At 41.8% G+C, this 22,662-nt stretch overlaps 1 protein-coding gene across 6 annotated transcripts in view; it reads left to right on the plus strand.

Annotated features, from left to right (window-relative positions):
- Nucleotides 1-15,239, plus strand: part of LOC126089805 (uncharacterized) — a 49,379-nt gene extending 34,140 nt beyond the window's left edge. For 3 of the 6 annotated variants that reach the window (XM_049906940.1, XM_049906937.1, XM_049906942.1), the window contains exons 3-4: nucleotides 5,060-5,342; nucleotides 14,910-15,239. In XM_049906940.1, coding sequence (XP_049762897.1) covers nucleotides 5,060-5,342; nucleotides 14,910-14,916 — 290 coding nt within the window. In that variant the 3' untranslated portion in view covers nucleotides 14,917-15,239. The remainder of the gene's footprint in view (nucleotides 1-5,059; nucleotides 5,343-14,909) is intronic. The other 3 variants (XM_049906939.1, XM_049906941.1, XM_049906943.1) reach the window with 1 other exon arrangement.
- Nucleotides 15,240-22,662: the final 7,423 nt, after the last annotated feature.

Raw genomic sequence — 22,662 nt, forward strand, 5'->3', positions numbered from 1 at the left:
AAATGTTCTTCGTAAAAAAGTAATAGAAATCAGAGCTCGTACGGAAAACTTTAAGTGTTAATTTTCCCAGGCGCTGTTGGAGTGTGGAGCGGTAGGTGTTTCGAAAGTCCTCTGCCAGGCAATTAAGTGTGAATCGCAAAGTATTCACGCAAACGTAGATGTGGATGTTACATTTATTACTCTCCAGGGCAGCTGCCAGTACCTGAATAAACCACTGATAGTCTGCAGGCGTCCATACTACGGTCTCAGCACTCACAGTCGCCTCTCTGAGTATGTGTCGTACAGGATGATTGGAATAAGTAAGCTCCTCAACCTAAAGGCTGACTCCACCAATTATCTGCTCACCATTTTTTTAAATGTTGTTTGGTGGTGATCCTAACACCAGTTCCTTTCTAGCCATTTATAAGATTTCCTATCCTTAGCCCGTGTAGAGAACCACATACGTGGGGTAGTCATAAAGTTTTAATTATCACCTTGAAAATAAAAGCCTGCTACCATGATACTTGGTGATGGCGTTAGTCTTCCTCTACATATTCGCCTTTCAGTGCGACATATTTCTCCCCAACCTTGATTGACGTGGCAGAGACCTTGTGTGTAGCAGTCTGCATTGCGGTTGTTCATGAACATACCACCTCGAAAATCGTTTAGTCGTCATTTTGAAAAGGCCTGCCGTGTAATGGTTTCTTCACCGGAGGAAATAGTAACAAGTCACTGGGTGCCATGTACCGAGAGTAGCGGCCGAGAAGAAATTTGATAGTCCAAACAAGCAGCACGTTTGACTGTGTTCTGTGGAGCAAAAACCTCTCGCTTGGACAACTGCCTGCAACGCTTTTCGTCTTGACAGCCTTCCGTAAGCTCATCAGGAGACTGTGGTACCACGCTCCTCTGTGACTGTTTAGCCCAGACGAGCATAATCTGTTAGCACCATACCACTGCAGTACCACAAAACAATAAGCGTTACTTCGTCCTACTATGGCGCGCGCGATATTGGAAACTGAATTCTATTTTCTCCACTACCGCCTCGATACTACACTACAGGCCACTAAAATTTCTACAACAAGAAGAAACGCAGATGATAAACGGGTATTCATTGGACAAATATATTATACTAGAACTGACATGTGATTATATTTTCACGCAATTTGGGTGCATAGATCCTGAGAAACCAGTACCCAGAACAACCACCTCTGGCCGTAATAACGGCCTTGATACGCCTGGGCATTGAGTCAAACACAGCTTGGATGGTCTGTACAGGTACAGCTGCCCATGCATCTTCAACACGAAACCACAGTTCATCATGAGTAGTGACTGGCGTATTGTGACGAGCCAGTTGCTCGGCCACCATTGACCAGACGTTATCAGTTGGTGGGAGAGCTGGAGAATGTGTTGGCCAGGGCAGCTGTCGTCCATTTTCTGTATCCAGAAAAGCCCGTACAGGACCTGCAACATGCGGTCGTGCATTATCCTGCTGAAATGTGGGGTTTCGCAGGGATCGAATGAAGAGTACAGCCACGGGTCGTAACACATCTGAAATGTAACGTCCACTGTTCAAAGTGCCGTCAATGCGAACAAGAGGTGACCGAGACGTGTAACCAATGGCACCCCATACCATCACACCGGGTGATACGCCAGTATGGCGATGACGAATACACGCTTCCAATGCGCGTTCACCGCGATGTCGCCAAACACGGATGCGACGATTATGATGCTGTAAAGAGAACCTGGATTCATTCGAAAAATGACATTTTGCCATTCGTGCAGCTTTTATCTGTGATACAGCGTCAAGGGTAACCGCAGCTATGGTCTCCGAGCTGATAGTCCATGCTGCTGCAAACGTCGTCGAACTGTTCGTGCGGATGGTTGTTGTCATGCAAACGTCCCCATCTGTTGACTCGGGGATGTAGACGTGGCTGCACGACCCGTTACAGCCATGCGGATAAGATGCCTCTCATCTCGAATGTTAATGATACGAGGCCGTTGGGATCCATCACGGCGTTCCGTATTACCCTCCTGAACCCACAGATTCCATATTCTGCTAGCAGTCATTGGACCTCGACCAACGCGAGCAGCAATGTTGCGATACGATAAACCGCAATCGCGATAGGCTACAGTCCGACCTTTATCGATGTCGGAAACGTGATGGTACGAATTTCTCCTCCTCACACGAGGCATCACAACAACGTTTCATCAGGCAACCCCGGTCAACTGCTGTTCGTGTATGAGAAATCGGTTGGAAACTTTCCTCGTGTCAGCACGTTGTAGGTGTCGCCACCGGTGCCAACCTTGTGTAAATTCCCTGGAAAGCTAATCATTTGCACATGACAGCATCTCCTTCCTGTCGGTTAAATTTCCCGTATGTAGTACGTCAACTTCGTGGTGTAGCAATTTTAATGGCCAGTAGTGTAATACATTGATCTTCAGGCACACAGGGCTCCATCTGCCTGTTTCCTTTTTCTATTTAAAAAATACAATAAAATAAAAAAGAAACACGTTGCACTGAACAAGACGGCACATCAAGTACAGAAATTTTGAAAGACTAGCGATAGCGGAACTCAGCTTTACGGAAGGGCATTAACCTTGAGAATACGAAGATCCTCTCTCGAACATCACCTTGGTGTGATTCTGTAATAAAAGAAGCTCTCGAAATTCGATTACGCGCCAACAATTTTACAGAGTGTCGGAGCATATTGAAAGAAGTAAAACAAGACACAGATGTAATTAATATGACAAGAGAGGTAGTTTCACTGCCTCACTGCCGATTTTTCACATTTGCACATGAGGAACCCAGCCTACAGGAGGTGCTACTCTGTGAATAAAGACCAGAATACCAAGTGGCGTCGTACGACCAATGGCAAGCTTGAACGGCACTGTAAAAGAAGCAGACTTTTCTCTTGTAAGACAATCATCTGCTAACGAAGAATATTCATCATCGAAACCTGAAGTTGCAACTTAGATTCAACACGGTATGACCACAGAGAAAATTTTCTACAGAATTATTCAAGCTCACTGCCGGCTATCAGCTGCCTTCCGCGCTGCACTGGCCTCTCCTGCCCTAGGCCAAACCCGGAAGCGCGGCTGAGCGTTCTTGGCATGAACACCGCGCCCACACTGCTTGCAGACCGAAGCACGACTACTTGTTACCGCTCTTAAGAGCGCTGTCGCCAGAGAGCTCTACCCATCTTCCTCCTGCCCCTGGTGACAACCACCGAATATGCACCTATGAATCAAGGGCAAAGATATCTTAATAGCCACAACCTTAATCGAAAAATCGCACGCCATAGTTCGGGAAAGATGCTCTGTCTCCCGAATGCAGATCCTCCACATTTTAAGCAAAAGTCCTGTGCTTCCGTGTTTCATTCCTAGAAGAATTTACCATTCTGCACTGTGTTTTTAAAATGTGTGTATTTCTGGTTTTTAGATGTCCGTCTTTGATTTTTTAAATTTAAAATAGTAAATCAGTTCTCATGCTCTTTGTATCATCCTTGTTAAATTCTTTAAAAAGCTCTTGGCAAAAGAGCGGTATGCACCGCTCATAGAACACTCCCCGCCTATATGTGCCGATGGGGAAGAAACTGACAAAAAGGGGGGGCGGGGATTCCACAGCGAAAAACTTCTGTGTCGTAGTAGACGTTTCTGCGCTACTTAACCACTGTGTCGTGTGATACCACAGTGTTGCCGTGTGTGAGCGCGACAATAAAGTTATGAAACTGATGTGAAAAAAATGTTGCTTACCGTTTTAGTCAAGTTTAGCTTTGTCTCCTTCAAAGTAGTTCCCTTTTGATTGCACACATTTTTTCCAGCGCTTCTGCCATTGGTGGTAACATTTATGGAACACGTCTTCTGTAATATCCTCAAAGACCCTCGTCACAACTTCTTGGACATTTTGTGCTGTTTGGAAATGGTGTCCCTTGACCGCCGTTTTGACTCTTGGAAATAGAGCCGCCCGGAGTGGAAGAGCGGTTCTAGGCGCTTCAGTCTGAAATCGCGCGACCGCTACGGTCGCAGTTCCGAATCCTGCCTTGGGCATGGATGTGTGTGATGTCCTTAGTTTAGTTAGGTTTAAGTAGTTCTAAGTTCTAGGGGACTGATGACCTCAGATGTTAAGTCCCATAGTGCTCAAAGCCATTTGAACCATATGGAAATAGAAAAAAGTCACATGTAGCGATATGGTAGTATTGAAATTTGTTTTGAGGTTAAAAATTGAAAACTGCTTTACTGACAGAGCAGTATGGGATGGCGGATTATCGAAATGCAGAATCCAATTATTAGCAATGTTGCCACGGACACGAAGAACTCTTTTACGAAGTCTTTCTAAAATTTCTTTGTAGTAATATTGGTTAACTGCTTGTCCAGGAGGCACCCACTCTTTATGAACAATTCCCTTGGAATCAAAGAAGCACACAAGTATGCATTTCAATTTTGACTTTGACATGCGAGCTATTTTTGGTCTGGGTGATCCATTTGAGCACCATTGCGAACTTTGGCGTTTTGTCTCTGGATCGTCTCCAAAGGGCTTCTGAAGCTTACCGTAAGTTTTTGTCACGTTTTCACCCAATTTAACGCAAAAAGAAATGGCATACCATTGCGCAATATTATGCGGTTCCATTTCCGTGAAGATTGACACAAACACGTGTTAACTTATTAAAGCACAACTCGCGACTGAGCAGTTGCATCGATGTGCCGCTTGGACTAGAAGCAGCTTATAGACAAAGGTCAAAGATGTCGTGCCTACGTATGCCTGCAGGGTTGCCACATCTTGCAAAGAAAATCAGTCTCATTACTTTATTATTGCACCTTGTAGTTCAACCATCTGAATATGAAATCTTGCAGTGTTGTTTCCTTAAGATGCAGAAAACGAATGCCACAAAATATTCACAGATCTGTGGAGCATGAATTTCAATGTGTAGCAAGCCTACATGCATGATCTACTAAATAAATACTACTAATAAAATAAAGCTTTATTCTGTCGAGATGATAATTAAAACTTCATGGCTAAACCCCGTACAACTTCACTACTGGAGTGGATCGGAACGCCTCAGATGGCCTTCTGTGTTGACAGCAGAGTCGACGGACGGGGCAGGCAGCCCCCGGCAGAAGCGCACCTTCTTCTGCAAGAAGTGCGGCTACGGCGGCGGCTACCGCGGCCACGGGGGCGGATACCGGCAGGCGTACGCCGTCGTGGTGCCGGTGAGGCTGGTGGTGGTGCAGCCGCGCCCCGTCTACTACCGCCACCGGCCGCGCGGCGGCTACTGCGACCCGTGCAGGCGCCGGGGCTACTACGGGGGCGGCGGCGGGGGCGGCTCCTATGCCGAGTCCTTCAGCTACAGCCGCTCCTACAGCTAGTAAGCTCAGCATCCACATACTCTACAAAGTCAAATGTAACAATACAGAGTGGTCAGAAACAAGCTGAAAAGCTGGTAAGGATGTTGCAGGTTCATTAGGATTCAAGTTAGCCAATCAGGCCTATGAGCGCGCAAATCGAGCAGATACAGTTAGTGTCAGTTGTCCTCACAGCGCTTATGATAGCGCACGATACTGCTCACCCTTTGGCTCGGGTTCGATCCTTCTTGCCATCCCCTGTCCATTTTTGTGTATTTCTCTTCTCCGTTTTTAGGAAACGAAGCGAATATCACGTTTGGCGACAAAATCTCTGGCCGGTTGCTTGAAATTGCACGCAAACCGGCCTGATAGGATAATTTCAGTGCTAATTGTGTGTCTCTGTGTGAGAGAGAGATCTTATGGGACTTAACTGCTAGGGTCATCAGTCCCTAAGCTTACACACTACTTAACCTAAATTATCCTAAGGACAAACACACACACCCATGCCCGAGAGAGGACTCGAACCTCCGCCTTGACCAGCCGCATAGCAGTGCTAATTAAATCCGAATTTTATAACAATTATTTCTCGCCACAATCTATCGTGCAACATCCTTACAACCTTTTCAGATTGTTAAAAAATGGTTCAAATGGCTCTGAGCACTATGGGACTTAACTTCTGACGTCATCAGTCTACTTAAACCTAACTAACCGAAGGACATCACACACATCCATGCCCGAGGCAGGATTCGAACCTGCAACCGTAGCGGTGGCGCGGTTCCAGACTGTAGCGCCTAGAACCGCTCGGCCACACCGATCGGCTTTTCAGATTGTTCCTGACCACATTTTACTGTCTGTACGGTGAAAGAAGAGACCTGACAGTTAAACTGGGCTTGGCACAGCAGCTTCGCGCTTCTACCTTAACCAGTTGTGTACCACGCTTCTGTATATATCGATGTGGCAAAGACTGTGTGTTGCTGCAGCAGTATAGACGACTATTGTTTTGAGTCACATAGCTTCGGTACCGCGAATGGCCTTTTGCGTTTCGCAGTTGAAACTTAGCAACAGCGCTGCCTAATGTCAATGCTCTTCCTTCGCTGTAGGAAGCTCGGTTTTTACCTTCATCTTAACCGCTGTCACTCAGATGCATGGTGGCCCTGATCTTACCCAGAAATTGAAGTTCTGCATCTGCTTCTGTTATTAGAAAGTCATACGATGGATGGTACGTACTGTATCAATGCTATTTCTATTTTTAATAATTTTATTGTGAAACCAGCAACCAATTTTAGTGTCCATAGCTACAAGACGTGGCGTAGTCAATACAAACAATCAATAAATGAGTAAAACATGACAATATTTATTTACAATATTTACGAATTGTTAAAATCACACACTGATCAGCCATAAAATCACGACCACCTGCTTACTATCGATATGTACCCGTCCATGCGATAGCAGAGACATCTAGCGAGGAATAACAGTGAGCGTACTGTCCGTGTGTAGAATGGGGAAGTCGCACAATCTGAGTTTGAATGAAGGCAGGTTGTGATGGCCCGGAGACTCAGCATGAGCAGTTCTGAAACTTCACGACTTGTCGGGTGTTCGTGGATTTCTCTGGTGAGCGTCCTCAACGCGTGGCGAAACCAGTGTGAAACCGCGTCCAGATGTCGTGGGGTTGGGCTGTCACTCCGCATTACAGATGTCGTAGGCTGGGTAGACAGGTAAAATAGGACAGGCGGTCATCTGTGGCGGAACTAACTTCAGACTTTATTGTTGGGCAGAGTACAGGTGTTTATGAACATACAGTGTGCACCGGACGCTCATGACGATGGGCCTCCACAGCCGACGAACCATGCATATGCCAATGTTAACACACGACATCGGCAACTACGACTGCAATGGGCACGTGACGATCAGCACTGGGCGTTGGCGCAGTGTCAGATCGTTCTTCATCAAGCCCATGGGTGGTCACGAATCCGGCATCTTCCAGGGGTACAGCCCATTGACACGTCTACTGCGGGACGGTGACAAGCTGGCGGCGGTTCCATTATGCTCTGGGGAACATTGACGTGGGCATCCACGGGTCCAGTGGAGCTCGCGCAAGGCACCATCAAGGCCAAGGACTATCGTACACAGGTTACAGACCATATTTCCCGTAGTCAGTGGCATTTTCCAGCAATACAATGCGTCATGTCACAATGCCAGGAATGTGAGTGTGTGGTTCGAAGAACACAGTGGCGAGTTCCGGTTGATGTGCTGGTCCCCCACTCGCCAGATCTGAAACCGGTAGAAAACATCTGGAATGTGAGTGAACGCGGAGCCAGAGCTCATCGCTCACCTACCCGGAATTTACGGGAATTAGATGACTTGAGTGCACAGATGTGGTGCCAGCACCTTGCAGAAACCTACCAAGACCTCGTTGCTTCCACGCCACGACGCGTCGTCGCTGTTATCCGTGTCAAAGGTGGACATACCGACTATTAGGTAGGTGGTCATAAGGTTCTTGCTGATCAGTGTGCATACCTCTGTATCCTGTGAGCTCACTTCAGCAAAGTCTCTGTTCTATATTTGATACAATAAAATAGATCATTTGTTAACAGTCTCTATCACTTTATCAATAGCGTCATGTTAATACAATAATCTAACACGTATAGTAACGCTACTCCTACTCATTCGTTTTACGCAGTGGGTCGGCAGTGATCCAAGCGGACTGAAAGCTACAATTCTTCATAGGATATCAAATGAGTGCGAATACTATCATTCAATTTGATTTGCAACATACTTTCTATAATCCGGAGTGTATGTACTGCTATAAAATCAATATTAACTAAAAAAACACCACATTTGTCTTTAGATAGTTTCCTAAGGCCCCTGGGAGGTATGAAATGGTACATTACAGGGCAGTTTATTTACAATTCTTTTGTAACTTACAGGTATTTACTGAAGACTGTCGTTTTCTTTTAAGAACAATAGAATAATTCCTAAACGGCGGAAGACGAGCTTTTGCAGAAAGACGTTTTATACCTAGTCAACAACGTGAAGTAACACTACATTTCCAATCAAATAAATCACTCGGGAATATTGTATGGATTGCAGTAGTTACATTATTTAACGTACCAAATAAGGCAGCACACTTATAGTAGAGGAAAACCACACAGACGTGATAACAAAACTTCAAAAGTAATAAAAATGTTTCCCAGCACAGAAGAAACCAATTCCACAGTTGGAGCTGTATCTGAGCCACAAACGGCAAGAATCCGCAACGAATTATCTTTTGAAGCAAAAGTAATTACATTTATAGAAATATTCCTGTATTATAAAGTCGAATGAAGTGTTTTTAGGGTTTTATAGGACCATTGTGAGTGGCGATAGGCCGGCGCGGTGGGCGTTGCCTGAGCATAACGCGACAGCAGCGCTTTCAGGTTATGGGGGCGCCGTCCAGTGGCTGTAGTCTACGTCCATGTCTTCTGGCGGGCTGTCAGCATTTTCAGACCGGGATACCAGAAGTGTTGGCTCTGAGCACTATGGGACTTAACATCTGAGACCATCGGTCCCCTCAACTTAGAACTACTTAAATCTAACCTAAGGACAGCACACACATCCATGCCCGAAGCAGGATTTTAACCTGCGACTGTAGCATCAGAGCGGTTCCGGACTGAAGCGCCTAGAACCGCTCGGTCACAACGGCCGGCGGGACCATACAACCCGGAAGAATTCTCAGCAGCTATTGTCACCAGGTTCTGAAGCTTAACAATAAATATGTTCTGAGAAAAAATAAGTGGAGTATTAATTACTGAACGACCCTCGTATATTTAGTGTTAATTCTTTCAGGCTCTGTCTTGATCCAGCAACCACTATTAATTAGGACACAAAAGAATTACAGACACTGGCAGGGAGCGGTCATTGATTAAATCAATGGGAAACGTTGAAAATTTGTGCCAGACCGGGATTCGAACCCGGCTCTTCTTCTTTCATTGACCACTGTGGCCATCGCAACTGCAAGATCTACCATATCTCGCCTTCTGTCATACCAAAACTCTCAACTTATTCACACACTACTAATGTAGTGCCCCTTGCCCACTATTCTCGTTACTCGCGGAATACACCGATTCCAGTTCTTTACCCCATTTCTTTACAAACGTGTTCTCTTGTACTACTATTAAAAAAGAAGTAGCAAATGTTACGAAAATGCTAAAACGTCCTACGCATGCTACTCGACTGATTATAGGGTTAAAAGAAGGCTATTAGGAAAGTAAGGAACGATAGGTCGCGAAATGGAAACCAAAGTGAAAATCAAAACTGTTTTATTTGCAACAGTTAGTTACAACTTCCAGCTACTTATCTCCATAGTCGCTGATCCGACATAGACGTTGTCGTAGCGTTGTACCAAATTTGCAATGCCCTCGTTACAGAAGCCAGCCGCCAGTGCTTTCCGCCAATTCTCTACGCTGGCCTTCAGCTCGTTGTCTGTGCCAAAATGTTGGCTTCATAGCCAGCGGTTCATGTGAGCAGAGATGAAACTCAGAGGGAGACAATTACGGGCTGTATTCTGGGCAATCAAACATTTCCAATTGAAAATGATGTAGAAGCATCTTTATTGCCCCTGCAGAATGCTGTTGAGAATTGTCTTGAAGAAGAAAACGCACGACAGTTGCATAATGTTGGCTGCATAGCTTCAGGCGAAATTTCTCACCAGCCCCTCGTACTTGGCGGGAGACACTAGTGTTCTAGGTATCTTTATGTACTCCCTGTGTGCTCAGAACTAAAAAGAACGACGTAACGCGATCGATGGGCATACTAAAGTCACTGCCCAACACAGCTGTGCAAAACGTCATCGAATTTTCACTGTGGTTTCCATTTCGCGACCGATCGTTCCTTACTTTACGAATAACCCTCCCATTATAACTATAATTCCCTTATGGGTCCAATAGGACCACGCGAGGTACATCCATCAGTTTTAGTGGTTGACCCTCCTTTGTGTCCTAATTTGTTGTATCCTTTTAGAATGAAGTTTCTTTCTTTCACCAGGCCACGGTGTTCCAGTCCATTTTCTAATTCTCCTCTGACCAACTTTCTAATCAAATACCTTTTGTCTGTATGTTTTTCTATCTGTAAAGTCTGCCTGAGTTATACCGGCTACTTTATGATCCTCCTTAACCACAGCGATCCGCTCAGTTTTGGTCTTACTTTGTTTTCGTAGAATTCTACTATGTTCATGCCCTCTAGTGACAGAATGGGTTACCAGGCAAATGGAGCAATGGTACGTTAGGAAGTTAGTAGTATGTCAGTCCTACATGAGAGTACAGCATGTTTTGATATTATTTTTTTGGAACATAGCAAAACTATGTGCTACATTACATAGGGAAGTTTTCTGTGCTTGATACATTTACAACTTGTGAATTTAAATCAGCCATACGATTGTTGTGTCATGGCAAAACACACTGCAAGAATCCTTGGCAATTTACCCTGTGCAGTTTTTAATCTATTCTACATTAGGACATGGAATGAACGGTTGTGCAAGCATGGGCATAACTTGTAGTGACGTGGTTGTGCCACCATTGACTCAGTTGCCTCGTCTCATTATTTTTCATAATTGTTGTCAGATGAACGGTCACAACTCCCATTATACTAGGACTATTCGGAAAGTAAGTTCCGAATGATGGCGAAATGGAAAACACTGTGATAATCAGAAATATTTTATCTGCAATAGTTAGTTACAGCTTCCAGCCACTTCTCTACATAGTCACCACTCCGTCTTATGCATTTGTCATTGCGTTGTACCAACTTTCCAGTACCCTCGTCATAGAAGGCAGCCGCCTGTGCTTACCGCCAATTCTCTACGCTCATCTATAGCTCGTTGTCTGTGCGAAAATGTTGTTTTCATAGCCAGTAGTTAATGTGAGCAGAGATGAAACACAGAAGGAGCCAATTACGCGCTGTAGTGCGGGTGATGAAACACTTCCCATCGAAAACGCTGCAGGAGCATTTTCATTGCCCCTGCAGATTGCTACCGAGAATTCTCACGAAGTGGGACTGTATAACAGTTCTGTAATGTGGGCTGCATAACATCAGGCGAAATCTCTCAAAAGGACCTCATACATGGCGAGAGACATTATTTTCTACGCGTCTTTATGTGCTCGCCATGCGCTCAGAACTGAAAAGAGCGAAGTGATGCAATCGACAGGCATACTAGAGACACTTTCGAACACATATGTGCAAAGCTTTATTAGATTTTCACAATGATTTCCATTTCTTAACCGATCCGAAATTACTTTCCGAATATCCCTCGTATATTCTCCAACTGATGTTATACATTTGATATTGATGACATAGTTCGTTGTAACCGTTAATGTAATTCCTTTTTTAAAAGAAAAATTTTATCTACTGTTAATACGGCCTCACTATTGCAGTGTCAAATAAACATTTGACAGATTTTTCTGGCTTCTTTCATTAAAGTGCAAGTTACTTCTATTTTCTTCACTTCATTTCCATGACATGGTATATTTCTCTTCAGCCCTTGAAGGAAATCCGTAAGATGCACCGACCCTCCTCTTTCAAATTCCAAATTGATAAATTTTGGCGTCTGACAGCGCTGTTCAAAGTTTTCGTGTGGCACTCCAAATACAACAAAAGTCCTGCCTTATCCTATTTATCTCTTGTTCTACAGCTGTAGTTCGTTCCCGTAAGGCTTCTATCAGTTCTGGTTTTTTCCCCTTTTCCTACAAGTTCTTTCACACTAGCTTCCACCAGCCTAACGTGCTCAGCTGATCTACGACACCTGAAATCTTCCTCTCCGGTCTCTTCAGTCTCTTCCTTTCCAGAATTGATTTGTCCTAATTCTTGTCTCACATTTCGTATTTCCGCCTACAGTTCAACTTGCACTTTTTCGATGCTCCCTCCCGTCTAATCTGACCGGTTACTTTTTTATGTTGGAGTTGGATTTCACTCGTTCTAATTTCAGTTTCTGTCTTGCTTTGACTTTTTCTATTTTAGCTTCTAGCTCGCTCTGGCTTGCTTTCACCTCAGCTTGTAGTTTGCTCAAATATATTTCTATTTTTATCTTTTATTGCAGCTTCTAGTTTATTTTGGCCTACTTTCATCTCTGCCATCATATTAAATAAGTGACACAATATAAAATTAGTGTTCATTTCCCCTGTCGGATCTGCTTCTACTTTTGTGTTAGTTACAGACGATTAGGTTTGACTATTAGATGTTCCACGTGCCCCCATTTTTCCTGAAAAGTACTACCCGTAATTATTCCTTCTATTGTTTCTTCTACCGGTGACATCTTGCGTTCTGTTAATTTAGCTCGGGCCCTGGTAATAAACAATTTTGTTCCAATTACTACTTCAAATCTGAAGATTGCGCAACTGGCCCGGAACAGTTAGCTGTTACAGTTGTGAAATAACAGCTTGCTGTACCGTGTTCGCCAAATATAGTGTAGAAAATTTATCCCCTCTACTAATCCTTTTCCCTTCGCTAAAAAAACTGTTACCTTCTCTTTGCAAACTCTTTTATCTGCACAAGTAAACTGATTCTTATACATCCACTCAGAGCTTAATCTAACGTTGACGAAATTCTATTATTCTTCTATATATAGAAATATGATGAAATGTAACATGTATTAGGTAACCAGTTCTCTGTTAAAACAATGCCTCCGTTTTCATCACTAGAATTTATACACACATACACACTCGTTTATCCAAAACCTACCACAAATACATTAGTCTAATCAGATGTAGACATCAAAATTAATTAGATGATATAATGTGATATGAGTATATGTACGAATTAAAATTAAAACAGAGGTATCTGTAATTAATGGTGTGTGAACAACGCTGATAACTAGGATGGACTCTGTATGAAAAAGTTAAACCCCAAAACTTTTGATACCTACTTTCCGACATCACTGCTACAGCATGCGCTTTCAAAAATTCCCATGAATGTCAAGAATTTAACTAGGTCTACGTAGTGTTTTTAGATAGTTTTGGACTGCTAGAAACTTTACACTTTGTGTATCGTAACAAACAAGTCAAACTGTCAGATTTTTTCTGTTATCTTATCGCAAGGTCTCTCGTTACTACATTTAATTTATTTTATTTAACTATTTCATTTTGCTTCTAAATGTATTGCTAAGCTTCGATAATTTAACGGACGCAGCTACCAGTGTGAATACCTGCAGAAGTTGGGATCGTAATAGTGAAGTTCATACTCCGTTTACATGTTCGGCCGTTATTCTCTTTTCTTGACCAGTGAAGTGTTTTTTCTGTGCTTCTTACCTGGATGACGTCACCTGGTTGCAGCAGGATGCTGCGTGAACCTCTGGTCCTCTCCCGAATAGCTGAATGCCACAATCTGATACATATGGCGGCCCTTGGTAACCATTTACAAAAAATTTCGCTGAAAATTATGTGACTGAAGTCTTTCTCCAAATCGTCTTGAGATGAAAAATAAAAGTTTTAAATGTCACATGGAAACTGATGGACTGGATATGGCTTGTTGTTTTCAGCATAACACAGTATTGTATTGGTAACAGTACACGCAAGAATAAATTTACTTGCCGCACATTTATTTAGAAGCACACTACATTGTTCCCTTACAACAGATAATTTGACTAATTATCTTTTCGAATGTTCACTTGACATTGCATTAACCTTATTGACAGTTGTCCAATAGCTGCACTTCGTTCACGTTTTAATCCCTTTTCCAACAAGAGTATTAATGCTTCACTGTAATCCTTTCTTCCACTCCTTTGCAACCCTACGTCTTGCTGCAGTGTCCACCAGTTACTAAACTTGGAGAATTTAAAACAAATGCTATCCATCATTAACGTTCCCAAAGTTTCTTCGGCTCTTCTCTTCTGGCTCGTAAAATCTTCTCCAGTAAGTACCTCTGTCTTTTCATTTCCAGTCTACTCTTTGGCCTTTCGGTTGTACTTCCACAGCCTCTGAATAGTTTCACGTAACTGATGGTTCAAACTGAAGTTTACCGACCCTTATTAGCACGACACCATTTTCCATTGCCTGACCATACTCTTCTACGTACAGCCGAACATTTCAGGTTAGTTTCACTTTGTATCCTTCTACTTGAACTACTTCCTATAAAACACAGTTCGAATATTACTCCAGTATATTCCCTTTTTACTGATATACATTGACTATTCACTTACTAGAATACTTCCATTACGCACACTGCACTGCACTGTCGTATTTCTCCTCGCTCAAAAACATAGATCACACTTTTACTCCAAGCCGTTTCACTTATTCTGACTATAACGACTTGCATTAGGTGTCAGAAGTAACAGCTTTTTAACAGCAACAACAATATACAACAAAGTTCGAGCACATGCGGAGGCTTCCCTACTTTGGTTCTTCCTGCGTTATCATTTGAGATTGGAACAATAAATGGGGATATTATAACGACAAGCAAAGTTCTTTGCACAACTTAATGTAAAATGGCTTTTCGATTGCCGATGTAGATGCAGACAACATAATACCCTTATTGAAATAACGTCCTACTGTTTCTTTCGACTAGTACTTGTTTAAATGTTTTGTGGAAAGTTTTAAACTAACAACTATATTCCTCTGTTTCAGCGGTTAAAGGAAATGAGCCAGCAACATCATTGTCAACTGACGCTATTATGCCCCTTGTCACCGCATACTTTTTCCATTGTTACATCGTTCATCTCCCGGTCGTAGTGGAACTGTCGAGACTTCCACTGGGCAAGACAGGAACTGTGCACGGTGTGCTGAAAAAACGGATTCAACTGTTTATCTGAAAGACAGGTGGAAAAGTATCAAGCATTTCAGAATTTAATTTTTAATACATGAGTTCTAAGAAGTTATGTTGAAAGTAGTGCGAGGGACTTTCTATGTAAATTATGTATTGATTATGTTTCCTTACAATAAACACATAAAATGCTTCTGTTGTTAACCATATAATTAAAGGATTCTAGCAGATATTGCAATCTGCTGACAGACCTATACCTGCATTTTCCTCTCATGACCCTCATAACTATGATACAAAATAAGGTCGATTACTTAACAACGAGCAGAACTGGTTTTATTTGCATGTCAAGACATTCTTAGAAATCACTGGCAATACCAACAACATCAAAGAAAAGCGGAGTATACTCAATCAATTATTCTAAAAATATTTTTCATTAACGAAGTATGTGCCTGCTCTTTTTCTTTGAGTGCAATGTTCATTGTCTGTCAAGTGTATATCTTAAGGTGCTAAATGCAGATTTTGTTGCCTCATAATAAGCTCGAAAATAATCAAATCGTTCAAATGACTCTGAGCACTATGGGACTTAACATCTGAGGTCATCAGTCCCCTAGAACGTAGAACTAATAAAACCTAACTAACCTAAGAACATCACACACATCCATGCCCGAGGCAGGATTCGAACCTACGACCGTAGCGGTCACGCGGTTACAGACTGAAGCGCCTAGAACCGTCCAGTCACAACGGCCGGCCGAAAATAGTCGCCATGCAGTCTATTCAGAGACGTTGTTTGACTTAAATAACTACTCAGACTGCACTGTATTAGTTGTTATTATATTTCATATCATAGATTTAAGAACATCTTCAGCTGTGCCTGAACACTCAGATAGATTTGACGATGGAACAGGATGTCCCGAAATCGATAACGTACAATAAAATAAGTAAATCAGTAAAGCGCTCTCTGAGGAATCACTTAAGTCTGACAATATAAAATTACTGCTGCGTGTCCCTCAAAACCACCGTGAACTGTGGAAAGGCTAAATTCTATTCAGAGAGTGCCTGTGTTAATATTGTGTTTCCGTACCACTGGACATACTTCGTGGTTTGAATTAACTGTTAAAATGGTTGAGGGCTAACAGAGGTCAATGGGTATGTGATGTTTTGAAGATGGCAAACATCTTTGTTGGTACACCGTTTCCACGCTATGACTAAAATCTAATAATATATATGTTTATTAGTAGCCGCATCCACCGTACCTAATGTTACATCGAGCTGAACTTTATAGATCCTTCATTCTTTTCAATCTTTTCACTTCTTTTCTATTTTGATTGTTGATGTTATGTTGTAGGTGCATATGTCAACGACTGAAGGTCGAATATGATCAGTAGTGTATAACAAAGTATTTATTCCAGTTCTGCATTCCCAGCGTAAGCAGCTGTGTCCTTCATTAAAATCAGGTGAAGTTCATATCCTGTTTCATGATGTTATTACCTGAAGCCAAGGCACAGTGGAGCGTCATTATGCCTGGCACTGCTTCTAGTTTTATTCTACATGCACCGAGTTTATTTAGTAGAACCATGTGATAAGCAGCATCAAAATCCGTAGACACTCAACCTTGCCAGGAGTTTTAAGTACCCCCTTCTGTGCTGTGCTGTGGCTCATTCTATTCTTCTACGGCTCCGCAACCCAAACGATATTTCACATACAAGATTGTATTTATTTTAAAAAATTCATTAATGTGTCTTTTATCTTTTACAGTAATGATGGCAGGGAAATGGGCGTATTAGCTTTCCATATCTTCTGCATTACATTCCTGTAGCAGAGGCATAAATTTTGTGTGCTTTCAATACTCTGGAAAGTACCCTGATGAGAATGACTCAGTTATCATGTTTCTGAAGGTAACTTGTTTACTTAGTACGTGTCGTTCTGCAACAAAGGATGGTACTTCATCTTTAACTATTAACTTTTTATTTTGTAGGTTTTTCTACAGTTTTCTGCCTCCATGCTCTGTTCTTGGTAATAACATCATTGTACTTAGCACATAATTATTTGCATGTGTGATAGCCGTTTTTGCGAATTTTTGTCGCAAATTGCTCATTTACTTAGTTTTCTATGTAGTATGGAACATTTATTATTTTATACCTTGACCTTTCCTGTAAGTTATTATGCTTGTAATTGTCTCTTCCTCTTTCCTGTTGCATGATATCACAGAATTCATTGCTTATATAGTTGTATTTTACACTATTTTGTCGTTGAATGACATTTTTGCAGCAGTCATCTGCAGGTAAGAAACAGAGACGTACAAGGAGAGACAAAAGTTGTACTGCATCAGTTAACTTCCTTATCACGTAACCAACACACAATTGTTTTGCGTTTTCGAAAGAGAATATATTTTTTAAAACGTCAGGAAACCAACAATTTACAGAAAAAAATTGCCTTTTTTACCACGAACTGCAGGAGGCAAATGGTAAGTACGCAATGAAAGGTGGATAGGTAGTTGTAGACAAAAATGCAGAAAAAAATGTTGGATTTTTAGAGAAAACTGACATATATAAATATGAAATACATTTTTTGATTTATTGACATCGTTGTTAATACGACTGACAGTAGTTTTTGGTCATCGAGTACTCTCAGATTTTCATCATACTACGAAGTGTTGTCATACAAATGACTGAATACTGCATTTTTTGATCCATTTTCTACTTCGGCCTGTCCATCATCTCTACTCTACTCTCTACTCTCTACTCTACTCCAGTATCACATCCATCAACATATTTTTCATTCTTGAATGATCAAAATTTAGTTATTTTACTTCATTAATTCATTAGAGAAGCAGAAATGAAAAGCAAAGGAGCCCAACATGCAGCTACTACTGAGCTGTATGAGCTGTAGATCATCTTATTGCTTGGCAGTTGTCGTATATGGAAAGTCTTTACCTTAAGAGTGGCTAATACTGTTAAATGTTTGCTAAATCCTATACGAACATCTAAACTGTAATGCAATTAAGAATCTGCTTTCGTTTTGTTCTCGAATTGTTTACACATCCCGATTATGGCCTTAGTCTCCCTCTTACATCACATAAAAAGCGCCAGAACTTGCATGATTGGCATATATACTTTGGACCTTGTTACTGATACTATAAGAGGTTAAGTTACAGCTTTATGGTATAAAAACTGAAATGGTAAGGAATACAATAGAAGTAAGGGAAGAAACAGACGAGAAAATTTATTAGTGACTAAGATTTTAGTAACAAATTATGTAGACTGAAATTAGAGCTGTTGTAGCACTGCAGCAACGAAAATCACACACATCGGCATTTTCAGAGGTAAAATACTCTTTCAGTTTATAAACATGATAAATTTGTATCTACTCTGTAAGGTGAATTCAATACAGCACTGAGGTGTCAGGTCCTGCTCTATGAAATACTTTGAAATCTTATATAATATCAATAGACACACTGGTACATCGGGTAAAAATATTACACCAGTAGGGACACAAGATGTTGCCAATAATAATAGCTAATACTTAAATTAAGAAGTTCATAAAAGTAAAAAAATATGGAAGTGAATGACGGCATCACACCAGTGGCTTTAATAGTAATACGTTTATGGTGAGTTTACTTCACTGATACAGAAACGTAAGTAAAGTGGGTGTAGGAACATTACTGCCTTCTTATACCCATCTGTCTAAAATGGGTGGAACATTCTTTCCAAGTGTAGAAGACGAGGAGAGGGCAAGGAGTGAAACAACTAATCCAAGTGATCGACCATAAACCCTCTAAAGTTTAGTCGAAGTGATTGAGATATATAAGGAGAGATCAAAAATTTTCCGATTGAGGAAGTTTCTGCAGGGAATGTGCAACACAACGCTAGCACCAAACAAGTACCTTCAATCTAGTGCTTCGGTGGAATGACTGCGTCAATGCTCAAAGTCGTTTTACCTGATCGGCATACCGATTCTGCTCTGCCTTCAAACGGAAACTTTTTGATCGCCCCTTATGTTATCAGGACATTAATTTTCTTCTGTGAAGCTATCTAGAACACAGAATGATAAGCCATTCGATTAGAGGCATTCCTTTCATTCAGTTTCTCATTGATAAGAACTCTGATTCATCACGGAATGGAGACCACAATACTGTCGAACTGTTAGAAAGACAATCTGATCTAGTCGCTCCGCAGTTAGATACAGCTCATTGGGAATGGGCAGAACAACAAAACATTTCAGGTGCGCTCGATGGGAACATGAATTGATGGCAACCTGGATGGCCAGGATAGTATACTCATATTTGCACAGCAGTCATCAAACTTGTATGAAATGCTAAGGTTTTGGTCTCTGGTCGACTGTAGGAGAAATATTTTGCTTGTAGTATATGTCCCTGGAGCATTGCTGGAGATGAATGAACAGGGCATGAGATTTGTAAGAGATCACTGAATCGTTTACCCTTGCGAAGTTCCGTTCCATTCGACGTAAATACCCGTTTCCCCTATGAGAATACCATCATCAACATGAACTGCACACTTCAAAGGCATTTAGCTTCGTATGGAATACTCTGACATTGGAACCCAATTTGCAACGAAATTACGTGTCAGTACTAGAAAGGGTACGTTTTCATTACAGCTGTACCTTCTACATAATACTGACGGTGGTGGAAAGTACCGTATCTATCTCCGTGAAGTACTACATAGAAATGCTGAGGAACATCCCGCTGGCAATCAGGTATCGACTGCGGTTCCAGCATGACGGGGCGCCGCCACACTTTGGTGCAGCTGTCAGAGAACATTTGGATAATGTTTTCACCACTTGTCGGATTGGGTAGGGGGGGGGGGAGGGGCGCCAGTACCGTGGCCACGACGTTCTCCTGACGTCAGTCCTATGTGTTTTTTTCTGTGGAGGAAGATGAAGAATTTGGTGTACAAGATACCAACGTACACTCCAGAAAAGCTCGTTGCCCAGTTGACTAAAGCTGCAGCCATTATTTGTGAATCACCTCGTTGTTTTGAATATGTTAGACAGTCATTAGCACGCACATGACAGTTATGTATTAATGTAAATGGATATTTCCAGCAACATCTCTGAAACTATATTTATCAGAAGGAAGTATGTATACCATCTCTGACCATCACTAGAGTAAAAAATTTCGTGGACCACAAACAGGGAAATGGTACATTATGGCATTTTTTTCTCCTCTAAATAGTCTAAAATTCTGCAGGCGTAGTTGTTTGCTCTTAATGTTCTGCAGACGATATCTACAAATTCAAAGAGATGTACTTTTGCTACCGACACACGTGAAGCTGGAAAGTCTTCGGACCTGAGCCATGCATGTGATCAGCTTCGATTTGTTCTGTAAAGTTTGTAAGGAATGTAACGCCAGTTCCGCTGATCGTTCCGCAGCTAAATACTTTGTGAATGAGACAAATTGATGCTGCTGCGTCCACAAAGCGAAAGGTTTGCCAGTGTCCTCTGGGGTCGCCAACGGAAATATGAACGACGTGAAAAGTTTCTGCCCCGTATTGCAACTGTTGAATCATTGTCCATATTGCTTCTCATCGAACATTTGGGATGTATTTGAAAGATAGCCCATATTTTATGGCTCCGATATCTTTTTTATTTATGCTGTTCCCATTTGTTAGTCACCGCGAGAAAGTAAGTTCATTGTTTGTCCAAATTACCAGTGCTGATTTGTGGCTAGTTAGTGATAATGAGTCGTGAACTTTTATAAAAATTTGCTGAATGCTTGAACGACAATTCTGTTCGCTCTTGCTTCTCGTTTTTCTTTTCCATACCATTAAGTCAGAATAGTCGGATGCAAAAGAAGATTTAAAGTATAAATCAAGGTTTTTTTTTCAGTGAAACAGTAAAAATATTCCTTTTTGTGCAACCGACTACGCTGCGTTATCTCTGAAGCAAAGATAATGCTCAGGCAGCTAGCGTGACATTAGAAATAATTCCCATTCAGACTCCGAACAGAAGTTTTTGAAGTTAAAATTATAATCTGATCATTTTATTTAGATGGTTCAGAGTTGGTGACAGCTTACATGAGAATCAATTAGTACGAGAACGCATTGCATGCGGTGTATCTCGTCAAAGGCGTAATAAAAATGCAAAATAAAAAGAATTCATACGGGAATTAATATAGGATACTGGACCACTAGCGATTTGTCGATCAAAATTAGTACACCGGTTTGCGTGGTGTTGAGGCATAGAAGACATTTGATAATCCCACTAATACTGTAGTATTTCCAAACTATGCATCCTACTCAAAAGAATAAAACAAAAATCGGAGCAAATCCTAAACGACTTCGCAACTTTTACACCTACCAAAGGAACAGAGCTTTTTCCATTTCAGAGGTTGCATTCTGACCTGCATTCAACTATCCCACTATTATCTCACACAGTATTTTGTAAATTATACTCAAGAATACACGTCAACATCTGAGAGTCAAAGTATGCTCCTTCTCTTACCTTATAACGTACTAACTTAAAAGTTGTGCTCGATGAGCTGGTTCAGGCTTTACTCTAACTAAAAAAAAAAATATTTAGCTCACTAAAAAAATTCTTGCTCAAAAGAACAGTATTTTGATACTTTACGTTATTTTTAATAATAACGGCCTTCAAATTTAGCCGCCATTTCGATCCCGAGCGATGTCTCTGACGTCCGGCAGCATCTGTGGTCCATGTTCTCGTCGCCAAAGCTCTCTCAAGCGACGTACTATAAATACACGCAACATAACATTGTAGTCTCAACTGATACTCTGTAGAAGATACAAATTTGTTTTTTACATAACTCGTCACAGAAAAATTGTACTCAATGATAGGGTCGACGTTCTGGTAAGTGGAAAAGGGCAAAATACACCCACTGAGTTCCGAAGACTAAAGTGGTACCTCACAAGATGACTTTATTATTTTTGAAAATTTTCTTAACAGTCACTCTTTTAGATACCTAAAACTGTATATGCATTTAGATAACTTTCGCCCCTTCAACATGCCTGTGCTCTGTCGTGTAACCCAAAGCACCAGTCCTGAAGATCTTTTTCCATACGCAGAGCCTGTAAAACTGTGGTAACCCTGCAGCTCCAGTAATCTCAGTGGCCTGGTAAGAGACATAGGGAGTGTTGCTTTTGTGTGTACGTTGAAAGTGTAAGTAAAAATGTGGTGGACCGGGAGGGGGGGGGGGATTTCCGAATGAAAAACCTACTCGGACGTTTTGATGAGTGTTTTAGAGCTCTGTGGGCTTTCTACCTGTCCTTTCAAGCTCAGATCATCGACGGCAGCGCTTTTACTCCCCCATTCGCAGCCTATGCAGGTAGCTGTGGTAGTGATGGTTTTATTTGAACCGAATCACCAACGGTCGATTTTTGATACTAAATCCAGTTAAAGCTCCAAGGCGTACGTGGCTTCGCGTCGATAAAATTCTCTGATATCTGCTGTCCTGATCACACTGTTCGCGGCTGTTATTACTCATGTGACTAGTAAAAGATCTGACGACCCCCTGTCATGTGGCACGGTGGCATGACTGCTGTACCTGGAACAGATCTCCGATGCAGCTGATCGCCATTAAGCTTAATGTGTAAGCATAGGTGTATACGAAGACAGAAACACACGTAATTCGCAGAAGGTAAG

This window comes from Schistocerca cancellata, chromosome 1 (genome assembly GCF_023864275.1).
Source record: "Schistocerca cancellata isolate TAMUIC-IGC-003103 chromosome 1, iqSchCanc2.1, whole genome shotgun sequence".
Classification (NCBI taxonomy): domain Eukaryota; kingdom Metazoa; phylum Arthropoda; class Insecta; order Orthoptera; family Acrididae; genus Schistocerca; species Schistocerca cancellata.